The sequence below is a fragment of the Clarias gariepinus genome, chromosome 13, assembly GCF_024256425.1.
Source record: "Clarias gariepinus isolate MV-2021 ecotype Netherlands chromosome 13, CGAR_prim_01v2, whole genome shotgun sequence".
In the NCBI taxonomy this organism is placed as follows: domain Eukaryota; kingdom Metazoa; phylum Chordata; class Actinopteri; order Siluriformes; family Clariidae; genus Clarias; species Clarias gariepinus.
Genome location: NC_071112.1, coordinates 9,821,495 through 9,835,450, shown reverse-complemented (window position 1 = coordinate 9,835,450; position 13,956 = coordinate 9,821,495). Strand labels below are relative to the sequence as shown.

The window sequence follows — 13,956 nt, the reverse complement described above, 5'->3', positions numbered from 1 at the left end:
ATTCACTTCCGGCATCAGGGGTGACGCAGCACGCAACGTCGTCGCTGCCACACCCACCACTCCAGTTTTAACGTTACGCAGGCAGGCTGAGAAGCAGCACGTCCGTGCGTGCGGCGGCGGCGTAAACACAGACTACTGACGGATTTTACCACCTGACGGAGCGGAGGGGCGAATGAGCCTCAGTCTTAGGGGTAAATAATTGGATAAAAGTCGCTTTGTGCGGCTCAAAGGTTCAGCTTCAAGCTACAGATTGTCTTGTTCTGTTTATATGCGCCACTCTGTGTGCGCGCACGCGTTTGTTAGTATTATTATTAGTATTATTCTTATTATACAAGGATCTACAGGTCTGGCTGCTGACGTCATAAGGTAAGACATTGGGTCTGTCTTTTATTTCACATCATTGCTCGATACTGTAAAAGGTTTAGTTTGGGTTCGGTGCGGTCGTAATTATCCCGCCTTAATCCCTCTGGCCTGCCTCTCCAAACACTTCTAATGGGTAAACTATTTATTTATTTATGAGTTTAACTATTATTTTATGTAAATATTTATTACTTTTTATTTTTTATAATTATAGTTAATAAAATAAATAAACAAATAATCTCCATCCTCATGCTTTGGCAGTTTTTTTTTTTTTTTACTTTCATTCTTTCATTTGTCATTATTCTGACCCCTGTGTCCTGTGACATGTCAGGTGTGTGTATGTGTGTATGTGAGAGAGAGAGAGAGAGAGAGAGAGGAGGTTATGGTATCATAAGTCACTCCTAATTGATTTAGACAAGTGATGAGTCACGTAAAGCCATTTTATCACTGTCACCTTTACACAGGTTCACTCAGCTGTACTCTGACTCACACACACATTCACACACACAAATTAGTGAATGATAAGAAGGGACTAAATCATCCTAGACGCTAGACTTAACTTGGAGAAATATAAACGTGATAAGTACACATTTTTTATAAACATGTTCTGTGGATGATTGATGACTCTCGCGTAGTAAAGAGGAACCACAGGAATTGTGTGTGAAAGGGAATGTCTCGGCTGCAAGAACTCTGTTTACTGTTCCTTCAGGACTTTATACTGAGCTCTTAGGGAATCTGGTCAGTTTTACTACACACACACACAACACACACACACACACAGAGCACTAAATGCCAATCTGGTGTCTATACACATTATTATGTATTAGAGAAGTTAGCTTTTTTGCTCCAAAAAGGTGAGATAATCAAATTACAGTAACCTACACATCCATGGAAATATTTTAGGCGACATCTCTCTCTCTCTCTCGCTCTCTCTCTCACTCTAGACTTCCCACCCTCCCTCCCTCTTTTCCTCTTCATTTTCCTGCTGTAAATGGTGTCCCACTTTAAGGGAAGTGCATGTGTGTTGTGTGGCTGAGTCTAAATATAGCTCAGGTCTGCAGATTCAACATTAATCTCTCACTATGATCAATACTCAATACACAACAAAAATGTGTGTGTGTGTGTGTGTTTGCAGAATTCAAAGTGATAGAGTTATAAATATTGTTTATTTATCAACAAGAGCATTATTTTTTATTATTGTTTATTAGTTCTTGTTTGCTTGTTTCTGTATATTTGTGATGACATAATCTGTTACAAGTGTGCATGTGTATTTAATATAACAAGCAAATAGACTATTTACTCCAGAGGTTTTTACACCCAAAGACCTAATATCACAATGTTATTTGTTTGTTCATTTGTTTGTTTGTTTGTAGGCTTAAACAAACTGCAGTTGTACATTTAAATATTAATTTAAATACTTAAAGCATGCCGTACATTTTATTAAAGTAAATATGAATAAGATAAAATCTGAAGTAAAATTAACAAATAAGTCAATAAATAGTTATTTTTTAAAATAATTTAATCAGAACATATGTCTTTTATGGTTTGTAAATGTACTGTTATATATTTATCTGATTTGGGTCTTTGGTCTATATTTCACTTACTCTGCAGTTTTTTTTCTGCTCTGAAATTGAACTCTGGTTATGAGGAAGTGGAGAATTTTAGAGAAGCTCGGTCAGATCACAGGAAATGACATACCACTAATTCAGGAAGCGTTTGATTCAGTGTGATTCGGGATGAATAAACGCCACAAGGAGACTGGGGTTACTGCTAAACTATTAAATAGTGCAGTCTAATAGATAATAAATCTACAGCTAAATCCCACTCCGCACACTAAACTACCAAAAAGGGCTTTTTAACAGGTATGGTGGTACCTCAGCATATAAACGCCCCGCCTTTGTGAATTTTCACCTTAAGAACCATAATTTTTATAATACTAGCACCCGAATCGTTTGGGTCGCGGCGTACATCCGCTAGCCGATCAACACTTGTTTGTGTCAGTGAAAAGCCCAGTTTAGGTTGTTTATATATACAGTATGTATACATAGGTCCCAAGAATGTGTTCAGGAGGGCAGGAAGAAGAAATCGGAGCTGCTTTCAGTTTCGTTTTTAAAGCAGCCAGTGTCAAGAGGAAATTAAGGTTAAGTCAGGTTTAATGAGATTTATTTTATGTTTTACTTACTTTAAAGGCGCTTTCTAAATGTTTTGATTTTTTTTTTATGTGCAAAAATATGATTATAGTGTTATATATTAGGTAATATTGATAATATTTTTTGGTGGCTGGAATGGATTATCTGCATTTACATTATCCTCTATGTGAAAATGCAATGTGAAATTTCAGATTAAGAACTCGCCTCTGGAACAGATTAAATTCATATGCCCAGTTACCGCTGAATTAAATCCCCAGCTTGATCCCACCCTGCGCACTTAAATAACAAATAGTGCGCTCTAATAGTGTTTTCTGATGTGAATGTTTAGTAGTGTTATTTGTAAATATTAAGCATTTTAGTTACATCACAATCACATGACCTGAGCTACAGTCTAACACCCAATAAAAACAAGAGTCTAGTGATGCTCACATAAAATCACACACACACACACACACACACACACACGCACACACACACACACACACACACATGTGTGTATTCTTCCTTGGTTACAGTACGTGGATTAATAAAGAATTTAACATTAAGGTGTGTTTGCATTTTCTATTCATCTGGGTCTTTGTTTAACATAATGCATGTGCACGTGTGTGTGTGTATGTCTTTGTGTGCCTGTATGTAAATATTGGCTGACTAAATAAAAAAGTACACTGGTTGTCTCAGGCTGTCAGGATTGTTTAAGAAAGAATTATCAATGCACAAAAGTAAAAAAAATATTGCATTTAACCATTGTACAATAGTGACATATAAAAATTTCCATTTAATGAGTGTAATGACATAATTTTGGTTTAATCCTAATCTATGGTTATTTATAAAGTCCTGCAATACAGTGTGTTTAGGTTGATTTTTAATCAGTGTAACCGTGTATGTTCAATTTATGTTTGCTGTAACCGTGTGTATTTAATTTATGTTTAATTGTTGTAACCATGTACGGTTTTGTCTAATTGTTGTTACCTCATATTTTTATGTTTAATATTTAACAATAGAGATATATGTTTAATTGGTTTAACAATTTGTTTGTTTAATAACTGCAACAAAACATGTTTATGTTAATTAATTTAACGATGCAAGTTTATATTTAAATTAGCACAACAACGTACATGTACGTTCAATTACTTTAATAATTAGAGTTGGGAGAAAAAATGACTTCCAAATAAAATTTTTTTAAAATACATTTTTAATGCATACATGTTTGCATTTAAGGTGATGAAAGGTTGTAGGTCGAGCGCTCTAAACTAGTCCCACTTTTGCGGTTTAGAATTGTAACAAAACATTGTTAAAAAAAATAACTAATAAAAATAATGTGTACTAAGTTTGTTTGATTATCTTAATCATTTAAATGTAAAAAAATATCAATATTATATGTGTTTTCCACAGGTCAGAAATATACTTAAAGTAGCCATCATAACGGGTCGACATTCCCTGCCAGCACAAAAGTGGCGCTGTTGGTCAGAGCACGTAGCTCCTAAAAATGAAAGCATTTTTAGCCATTTTTAATAAATGTATACTGTATGGGGCCAGGATTGTGTAATTTTTATAAATTGTATAAACTTTTTTTTTTCTGTTTTAATTCTTAAGTTTTATAATATATATATATATTTTGTTCTACATTTGTCATTCCCATATTAGTTTAGTAATTTGCATGTTTTAAAAGTAATAATAACTTGTTTAACATATCAGAAATCCTAAATGCACAGTTTGATGTGTGAAGCCTCTTCTGTCAACACAAACAGGCAAGACTTCCATATAAGCAGTTTTTTTGTTTTTGGTCCAGTTGACAAATTCTGTGTTGCCACCTGCATCTAGGTTTTTAAAGTAACGCCTGTTTGCCGTGTGACGCTGTGTTTCTCTGTAGAGCATGTGGGACCATCAGTACACCCTACTTATTCTTTTTACGGCAGCTGGCATCTGCTGCATTGACTGCCTTCCACTCTCGTGGTAGCAGAATAAACAGGCACAGGAGCGGTGGCACAAGAGGGACTTGTCCGATACCTGTTAATTGGTCGTTATATGATCGCTGACCTGTGCACTGTGTGTTACAGTTTGGCCTTAAACACTGACCTGCGCTGTTTCTGGGGGAGGATGAAACAAGTAGCCTCTGTAACGACCCCTATTGTATAACCTGTTTATCTGCAGACTTTGATCTCGATAGAGTGACATTATCTTTCTTTCCTTATCTGCTAGCCTGCTAGTGTGTGTATGTGTGTATGTGTGTGCTTACGTTCCTTCATAATCTGATTACATGGCTAAAGGTCTGTTTGCACAGCTGACGTGGCAAATGTCTCACTTAGTCTGTCTCTCTCGTGCTTTCTCTCTGTCACTTAAATACTCGAACAACCAGTTGGTTTTACTCACAAGCTGTTTATTAGCTACAGGTGATTGGATTGGATTTGATTCAGTAAGAGAGAAATGAACATGTTCCACACATTTTAAACAATATTTCTGTGATTGTTTTCGTTCAGTTATTAGTGTGAATTCTGCCATCACCATTCAGGACACGCCCACTTTTAGGACATGTTTGTGGTGTGCTCGTATTGTTGATTTTTTAATAGATAATTTTCATAAAACAAATTAAAAAACGGGGTCATTTATCACACATCTGTGTGTTTGTGTGCACAGCCTTGACATTTCTCTTACTGGCCCGTTCATATCTCAAACGCACACACAGTCGACAAGTTCACGTTCAGTAGTCTGAGTTATTAAAATAATCTCAATTATTCAATTAAACAATTTAATGACATCATTTTAATATTTAATTTTTAATACATTTTTATATTATTATTATTATTATACAAATCGTTAACCATGTTTTCATGTTATTAAATTTTATTACTTTTACTTTTCTTATATATTCTGATTAAGAAAGAACGGTGACTTTTTTATTTTATTAAAACATATTATTGTTATTATATGACTTTTATTCTCATGTGTTTCTTGTATATATTTAGTGTACTGCAGATTATTTGGAATATATTTACGTTTATAAAAATAATTATGTTTGGACATTTTTTTTCCAAAAAACAAATGTATTTATTTATTGTTAATTTATTTAACTTAATGAACACGTCAGTTTTAATTCATTAATTGTTTGTGTCTATTATTTTGAAGGAATCATCTCAGAAGATTTCAGGACCTTTCCATGTTTATGGTTAAAAGGAGGAGTTTGGGAAAAGTGAACCAAACTACAAACACTTCGGATACCCCGCAATGCCTCGGCTTCATCATGTCACATCAGTTCTATTATTCTGTTCTGTGATGTCACACTGACCCCGCCCATCCTCTGACTTGAAGGCCATGAAGGAGGTTCGGAGCTGGTCAACAGCAGACGTTTCTGACTGGCTGTCTGAGGAGGGTATGCCGGAGTATTCTGAGACTCTCGGGAACGTAGATGGTGTGGCTCTTTTGCGGCTTTCTGAGAAGGATTTTCAAAACCCGCCGTTGTGTTTTGTCGATGGAGACAATGGAAGGCGGTTGTTGGAGCGAGTGGAGACCCTGCGCATAGCCGACCACATGGGAGACCATGGAAACAAACGTCATGTCGAAAATGGCCATGTCGAAAATGGGAAGATTCACAATGGGGAGCCAAAGAATGGATTTCGATCAGAGGCTGTCCAGATCCACATTCCACTTCCAACCGAAGTGTACGAGCGCACAGTGTTTCCAACAGAATGGCACAAAACGTGCGTGGCCTTTGGGTATGCGCTGTGCTGCTTTCTCCTAACATCGGTCATGATTTCTGTCGTGCATGAACGAGTGCCATCCAAAGAGGTGTCTCCCCCCCTGCCGGATAAGTTCTTTGATCTTTTTGACCGGCGTCAATGGGCGTTTTCTATGTGTGAAATTAACGGCATGGTCCTTGTCAGCTTGTGGATCATACAGTGGATCCACCTCAAACACAGGTCAGTGTGTAACACAAAAATGTAACTCACACCACTATAGTGTAGGTTAGAATGTAACGCCGAACTGTACCACACACGGTTACAGGGCAGGTCAGAATGTAACACCAAACCTTAACACACAAACTCTTACAGCGCAGGTCAGTGTGTAACTTCCAACTGTAATACACACCACCACCACACAGGTCAAAGTGTAACCCAAACTGTAACATTACAGCGCAGGTCAGATTGTATTGCCAAACTGTAACACACACACCCTTATAGCACAGGTGACATTGTAATGCCAAACTCTAACACACACCGCTACAGTGCAGGGTAGATTGTAACACCGAACTGTAACACACACAGCACTACAGGGTCTAGGTTAGCATGTAACGCCAAACTGTAACACACTCAGCTACAGTGTGCAGGTCAGCGTTTATAACGCCAAACGGTAATATACACCGCTACAGCGCAGGTCAGTGTGTTGCACCAAAATGTAATGCACACCAGTGTGTCAGCTTGTAATATCAACCTGCAACCCACACCGCTACAGTGTACAGGTCAGTGTGTTAAGCCAACTGTAACACACACCGCTACAGTGCAGGATTTTTTGGCACATACAAACCAAAAGTAACTTTCATACATATGCATCAGATTGGTTTTGTACTGCAACACTCCCAAAATGCATTTTTTGCATTTTATTCTGAAAAAATGTTAATTAGGTCAGTTTTGACAGAACACAGGAAACAGACACATTGCCATCAATACAATAGGATCAAATTTTGTATTCCTATATGTGTGTGTGTGTGTTTTCAGGTCCATCATTGGTCGCCGTTTCTTCTTCATCGTTGGAACGCTGTACTTGTACCGGTGCGTCACCATGTATGTCACCACCTTACCTGTACCAGGCATGCACTTTAAATGTGCACCCAAGGTAACACACACACACACACACCTACAGTCACACTGGCTTCGTTCACAGTACTGTATGTCTTGGATGGTCTGATACATTTAACATGAATAGATATTTTATTTTTGACCAAACTGTTTTCTCTTTAAATTGAAAGACTCACTCATTCACTCACTTATCGTCTATATCGCTTTAACCTGTATACAGTGCACACACTACTGTATACTAGGGCACACACACACACACACACAGTGTCACACATGAGACACTCTCACGCTCATTCACACACTACGGGCAATTTGGGACCGCCAATCAGGCTGATCTTTGCACTGTTGGAGAAAACCAGAGTACCAGAAGGAAACCCACCAAACACAGGGAGAACATGCAAAGTCCATGCACACAGAGGTGGGAATCAAACCTGGCCAGAAATCGAACCTGAACCCTGGAGGTGCAAGGCGACAGTGCTAACTAGTATGCCATCGTGCTGCCTTAACTAAAGAATATAATTTATAAATAGATTAAGGAAATAATGAAGTGTGTGTGTGTGTGTGTGTGTGCGCGCGCGTGTGTGGGGGGGGGATTTGGGAGGTGGGGGTGGAGATGGTTTGTGTTTCTAAAAGGAAGTGGGATCAGGAAGTGGCTTCATATTTCAGCTTTAGCACTCATGAGTATGAAGAGTTTCGCTCTTAGCAAGTGAGGGTTTAGTAAAAAAAAAAAAAAAAGCATTAAAAAATCCTCAAAAGTTAATGTTTTATTTTTAACTTTTACCTTTAAAAAAGACAGTGTAAAATTTTGACTTAATTGAACAATAAGAAATAATCCTGATTAATTAAACCTAATATGTTTTTTATGATTTTTTTATTTGTTGTGTGTATGTGCATGTGTGTGCGCGCAGCAAGTGTGCTTGTGTGTGATAGAGCTGCGTGAGTGTGGAGTGAGTTATATCAATCAACAGCTTAGAATTGCAGGATAGATATCATTTTGTACACACACACACACAAACACACACCTCAAAATTATTTTTATTTTAATTTCTTTACAGTTTTATGTTTGCCTCATTTTTTATTATATATTCTATATTTCCTTTATGTTTTTTGCTCTTTTCATTTGTGCTACCTTTTTTTCATATTAATTTTCTTCAGTTCTCTTTTTATTTTATTATTCTTTCTTTACTTTCTTCCTTTTAAAGTCAATATTATTAAAAATATAACCATTTATGAGAGAGAGAGAAGTCAAAATAATTTATCTTGTTTTTCTCAGAATTTGTCGACCCAGTAGAATAAAATTGCAATTTTTAACCAGAAAATGAAATTTGCCACAGTGTATGTGTGTACGTTCTTATGGTATGTGTGTGTGTGTGTGTTTGTGTGTGTGTGTGTTAATAGTTGTCTGGTGCCTGGTGGTCTATGGGCTGGCGCATTCTGAAGATCATGACGGGTGGCGGTTTGTCCATCACAGGCTCTCATGCCATGTGCGGTGATTTTCTGTACAGTGGCCACACAGTCATGCTAACGCTAACGTACCTGTTTATTAAAGAGTGTGAGCATGCACGCGCACACACACACGCACACACACACACACACACACACATACACACACACAGAAATGTCTCAGTTGTGCCATCTGGTGTTGATATTGATCTTTACATCCACCTTCTACTTTACCTTTAACAGTGGTCTAAGATATGTGTGTGTGTGTGTGTGTGTGTGTGTGTGTGTGTGTGTAGATTCCCCACGGAGGTTCAGGCCCTATCACTGGCTGTGTCTCAGTCTGAGTGTCACTGGGATTTTCTGCATCCTCTTGGCTCATGATCACTACACTGTGGACGTGGTGGTGGCGTACTTCATCACCACACGCCTCTTCTGGTGGTACCACACTTTAGCCAATCAGCAGGTGGGTGTGGCCTATGTGACCGCTCACCTGGCCAATCATAGAGCAAGAAAGTAAAGGCAGGACTAGTGATAAACTAATAAACACTGTTCTCTCAGTAATTCTGTTCTTGATACAGTAATCAACTTCTGAGCTTAGAAGCTTTTCGGATGGAGAATAATCCTAATTTCAGAAAATCCACAACTTAGTAGTGTGCATTTTAAGTAAAGAGCATGTTTGCAGTTTACACAATAACTGCCTTCCTCTTCCTCCTGTTGGAGGTAATACTTTTCAAAGATAAAGGGCTGATTAATTAATTATATTTTTACTTTTCTATTAATCACTTTTATATGAATATTTGTGGGTTGTGGAATTAATTATTGGAGTTTTTATTATTTCTTGTGGGACAAAATTGCATCCGGGATTCCCCCCGTTATTTAAAGGCGCAGAGACTACTTTGAAACTCATTTCCTTAGGTGTGGTTATGATTTTTGGCCACATGATTTTTAAAAACATAGGTTTTATCTATCTAATAACCAAATGTTTTTCATAAATGTCATATAATTATTTCAAAATTCAGTACAGCACCTTTTAATAATATTTTATAGGCATTGCATGGCATGGCATTTTCTAGGTTTTCTTGCTTTTTTTATCTAAAAACAGTAAAGTATTAATATCCTATTAAAAAATCTTCCTTAATGTTAAGAAATAAAATTAGTGAATTTTTTTTTTTAAATATGAATACATAAACACCAGAAATTCCTACCTGACAGTGTTGACACACATATGACGGTGTTGAAAACTATCCATATAAAACAAAAATTCTGTTTGTCTGCGTGGGCAGCGAGCGGCAGGCGGTTCATGGCTGGTGGGTGGTGGTGTTTGCACAGGTAGTCACATTCGATCCGCTTTAATGTCATACTGTAATCGTTGGACAGGTGTTCTTCACCCAACATAACAGTAGGCAGCGTCCTCAATAAAAGTAACAGTAGGCAGCATTTTATTTGTGTAAACGGGTACATTAGGTTTTCCAATGCTTTTTTTCTGTGCTCTCTTAACTTTCTCTGAGACTGTTATACCCTTTTTTTCATCGCCTTTTTCAAGAATACATCAACCTGTTCAGCGTCTCTATGAAGCTTCTCCCTTCTCTTTTTTCGCTAATCCATATTCCTACTCATTCGCTCTTCCACTGACGGTTGCTCGTTTGTCACAGTAACTGTAAATTAATTCAGTTATGTGATTAATTTAATTACATTCAGCTGTTCTTGCATGCCACTTTCGTGCTCAGGCTGGACATCTGACGTCTGGACAGCTTTCCCTGACTGGGAACTGGGGCCTTAACAGCAACATAGCAGCCTTTTCCTCCTTACTGGCTGGCTGGCGGCAAGTCCTTGGCACATGTGGCATCGCTCCTCCAGCATGGCGTTCTCACATTTAGTGTCCGCCGCACAATTCCACACTCTGAACCCTGAACTCACCATCTTGAATACTGTACATTTTTAATGTGCTTAAAATGTATTAATTTAACCAAAAATGACCTTAAATTTAATATCATTTAAGTGCTACAGCGTTGATATTTTATGTTTGTGACCATAGCAGTGTCAGTCTTAAATCTTTAAATTTTAAAATAAATTGTCAAACTTACAAGAACCTTAGCAGTTAAACAGGTTATAGAACAAACAGGGGTCAATAGAGGAGTCCTTGGAGTTTCATTATTTTTCGACGTTATTTTTTTTTTTTTAGAAACGTCTAACGGTGTTGACATAAACTCTGGACACAAATTCAGCAAATAAAAAAATTAGAGTTAAACAATTTTATGTATTAATTTTACCAGCCGTAATGAATTGATATGTACTTATTTTACTTAGCACACAATAATGATTTTTCCATATATTTTTACAGGAAAAATAATGTTATGTGCGGGACTTGTTTTGTTCAGTTTTAAAGACAAATGAATATGTAAAATCTGTAATATCTCTCTCTTTCTTTCTCTCTCTCTCTCAGTGCCTGAAGGAGGAATCCCATAATAATCCATTTTCTCGCGTCTGGTGGTTTCGTTTCTTTGGCTACTTTGAGGGAAACGTTCAGGGTGTTGTCCCTCGCCACTACGAAGCGCTGGTGCCATTTCTCCCGTTACCATGCCGACCATGTCCAGGGGGCCGGGTGAAGTACAGTCGCATGGACTCGCTTTAACCTTGAAGATGGGAAAGACAGCAACAGAGACACATTTCCCATCAGCCCTTAAAGCCGGGGCTCAACACTGTGATGTGGAGTGTTCTTTTTTCCCAAAAATAATTTAAACATTAAACGTCCATGAAGAAAAAAACGACGTAGCGCCAAGAAGTTGATTTTAATAAGCGCAATGCTGCCGAGATTTCTCATCTAAACACACACAAATATTTAAGGCAAAGTAACCACCAAATAGTATCAGAAGATTTTTTTATATTTTTATAAGTACACTATAATCTTAATAATTGTTGTGTAGGAGAGTTTTTCTAAAGACTGCCAGATTTATTTTTCCCAAAGTAAAAAAAAATGTTAAAGTATTGGATGTTTTTTAGATTTGTATTTTTACTGTATGCTGGAGCGTCCTGACGGGAGATTTGAGACTTTTTTCCAGTGCCTTCCTCCTCAGCGATTCAACACCCCACAGCTGCACGAGCGTGTTAGCTTGTTAGCGTGTTTGTAATTTGAGCTTGAGCTCTGAATGTTTATTTGTCTTGTCGTGACCAGATCTTATGAATGTAGCTTAAAGGCCAAGTTTGCATCACCTGATCGTCCAAAGACATTTCAGATCTCTCAGAAACGTTCAGTTTTTCCATTCTGTGCTTATAATTATGTCTGCGGTCTGTTAGGAGTACGGTGGCCTGGAAGTGTAGGACAAAACAAAAATACACTGCATTAACTCAGAATGGGAAGAGGTGTAAATCAATCGTCGATTGTCAGACGGCATTGTTCAATTTTGGATAAAAAGGGGATGTTCTCCTACAGCAGCTCCGAGAGTTGTGCAGGTTTAGATTAACAGCTAGTTTATATGGGTGTGGAATATTTTCCTGTACCAGCGCCCTGATGTGTTTCTCCTTAAGCGTATCTGAATTAACATCAACATAATTAAAATAATTGAAAGATTTATTTAAGTACTGAGTAAAAAAACGTGATGTTCTGTAAGGATCACCTGTTCTGTAAGGATCACCTCCTTTCTTTTTCTGTTTTTGGTTTGTTAACATGTTCTGCATTACAGACTACCGTAACTAAGCGATTAAACCTGACGATTACTACAACTCGGGAACTTCAGGTTCACACTTAAAAAAGTTATCTGTGTATTAGTTTAAAATAATCCCGCACGCAGTTTTATATACGGAACCAAATATTACGGGAATAATATGACCAAGTATCAGGATGTGATGTTTTAGGTAGTATTGCTCAACAATTAGCATACGTAATCACAGTGTTATTTAGCCTCAGGAAGGGCATCCGGTGTAAAACCTGTGCCAAGTTGTGTCCAATGTGGATCAGATGGTCTGCTATGGCGACTCCTCAACGGGAGAAGCCGAAAGACTAATAACAACAGCAACTCAACCAGAATGTATAATAAAATGAAATGCTTTCCAGTTGTGTGTTCTGATTGGCTGAGAGAAGTGCAGTACTCTCCTGTCCTTTTAATATATTAGTGTGTGTGAGGTATAATGTTTTATACAGCTCACAACACAGCGTTAGTACACTAACATGAATGTAAAAATAAAACGTTTATATAATGATTCTAAAGAAATGAATCACTTTATTACATCATTATAAAATCTTCAAACTGTCTATTCTGGAAAAGAGTGTCATGTCGATCTTGCATAAATTTAGCGCTGTTTGTTGATGCTCTACGTCTGGTTAGATTCAAACTAAACACCACAAACATAGCCGGAGCGATGTAGCTGCCAGCTTAAACACCTGATATGGAAGTGACTATACCATTAAACATGACACTAATTTTACTATGTGATAAATTCTGTTTATTTTTTCTTTGTAAAATATTAATGAAATGTATTAACCTATTTGATTACAAACTTACTGATAATTTTAAAATCATTCGATCTGTTTAAGCTGCCAATCAAACTTAATTTTTTTGTGTTAAATTAAAGGTATTAATTGTTTTTTTATGTTTTATGTGAATCAGAAACTAATATAAGTAATTATTTTCCCTTGTCAATGTTTATCTGTTTGTTTATTAATTAATGATTATAATTTGAATGAAGGGGCAAAGTTTGAATTAAACATTTTTTATTCTGTATTTCACTGGCTGTTTTAATGAGTATCATTGATTTAGATTAAAAAATGTATTTCAAGTATCAATATATTTAATGACATTTAAAATTTTATAATAAAAAAAAATTGATAACTTAAACTGTTAAAATATGGTGTTGAATTTTAACAGTCAGGTTGATTTTAAAACCAAGTTGTTGTTGGATACAATAGGCTTAAACAGAATTAGCTTTTTTTAGCTTTTCTAAATAAAATAACTTATGTATAATTCTCTCAACTAGTCTTAGTTGTTTTTGTCAAATTTTTACGTATTTTAAACTTTACTCCGTAACAATGCATATAATTTGATAAAGTGATATTTATGTAACTAGCATGTTGTATTTGAATTGGGTAGATACTGTATATAAATAACTAAGCCAACAAACAAAAATATTGCAAAAATAAAATATAAAAGTATACCGTAATTATTTATGTAGTTAAATATTTATACAGAATTATCATTTTAAATCTTTTTACAAGTTTA

At 36.6% G+C, this 13,956-nt stretch overlaps 1 protein-coding gene across 2 annotated transcripts; it reads left to right on the top strand.

Annotated features, from left to right (window-relative positions):
* Positions 1 to 82: 82 nt before the first annotated feature.
* Positions 83 to 13,419, top strand: sgms1a (sphingomyelin synthase 1a). Of its 2 annotated transcripts, none has more exons than XM_053510201.1 (6): positions 83 to 191; positions 5,634 to 6,424; positions 7,220 to 7,337; positions 8,699 to 8,852; positions 9,040 to 9,206; positions 11,187 to 13,419. In XM_053510201.1, exons 2-6 carry the CDS (start codon positions 5,820 to 5,822, stop codon positions 11,373 to 11,375), a joined length of 1,233 nt encoding a protein of 410 aa, XP_053366176.1. In that variant the 5' UTR covers positions 83 to 191; positions 5,634 to 5,819; the 3' UTR covers positions 11,376 to 13,419. The 2 variants fall into 2 exon arrangements, with proteins under 2 accessions (XP_053366176.1, XP_053366175.1); XM_053510200.1 differs by having other exon boundaries at positions 83 to 366.
* The last annotated feature ends 537 nt before the right edge of the window (positions 13,420 to 13,956 follow it).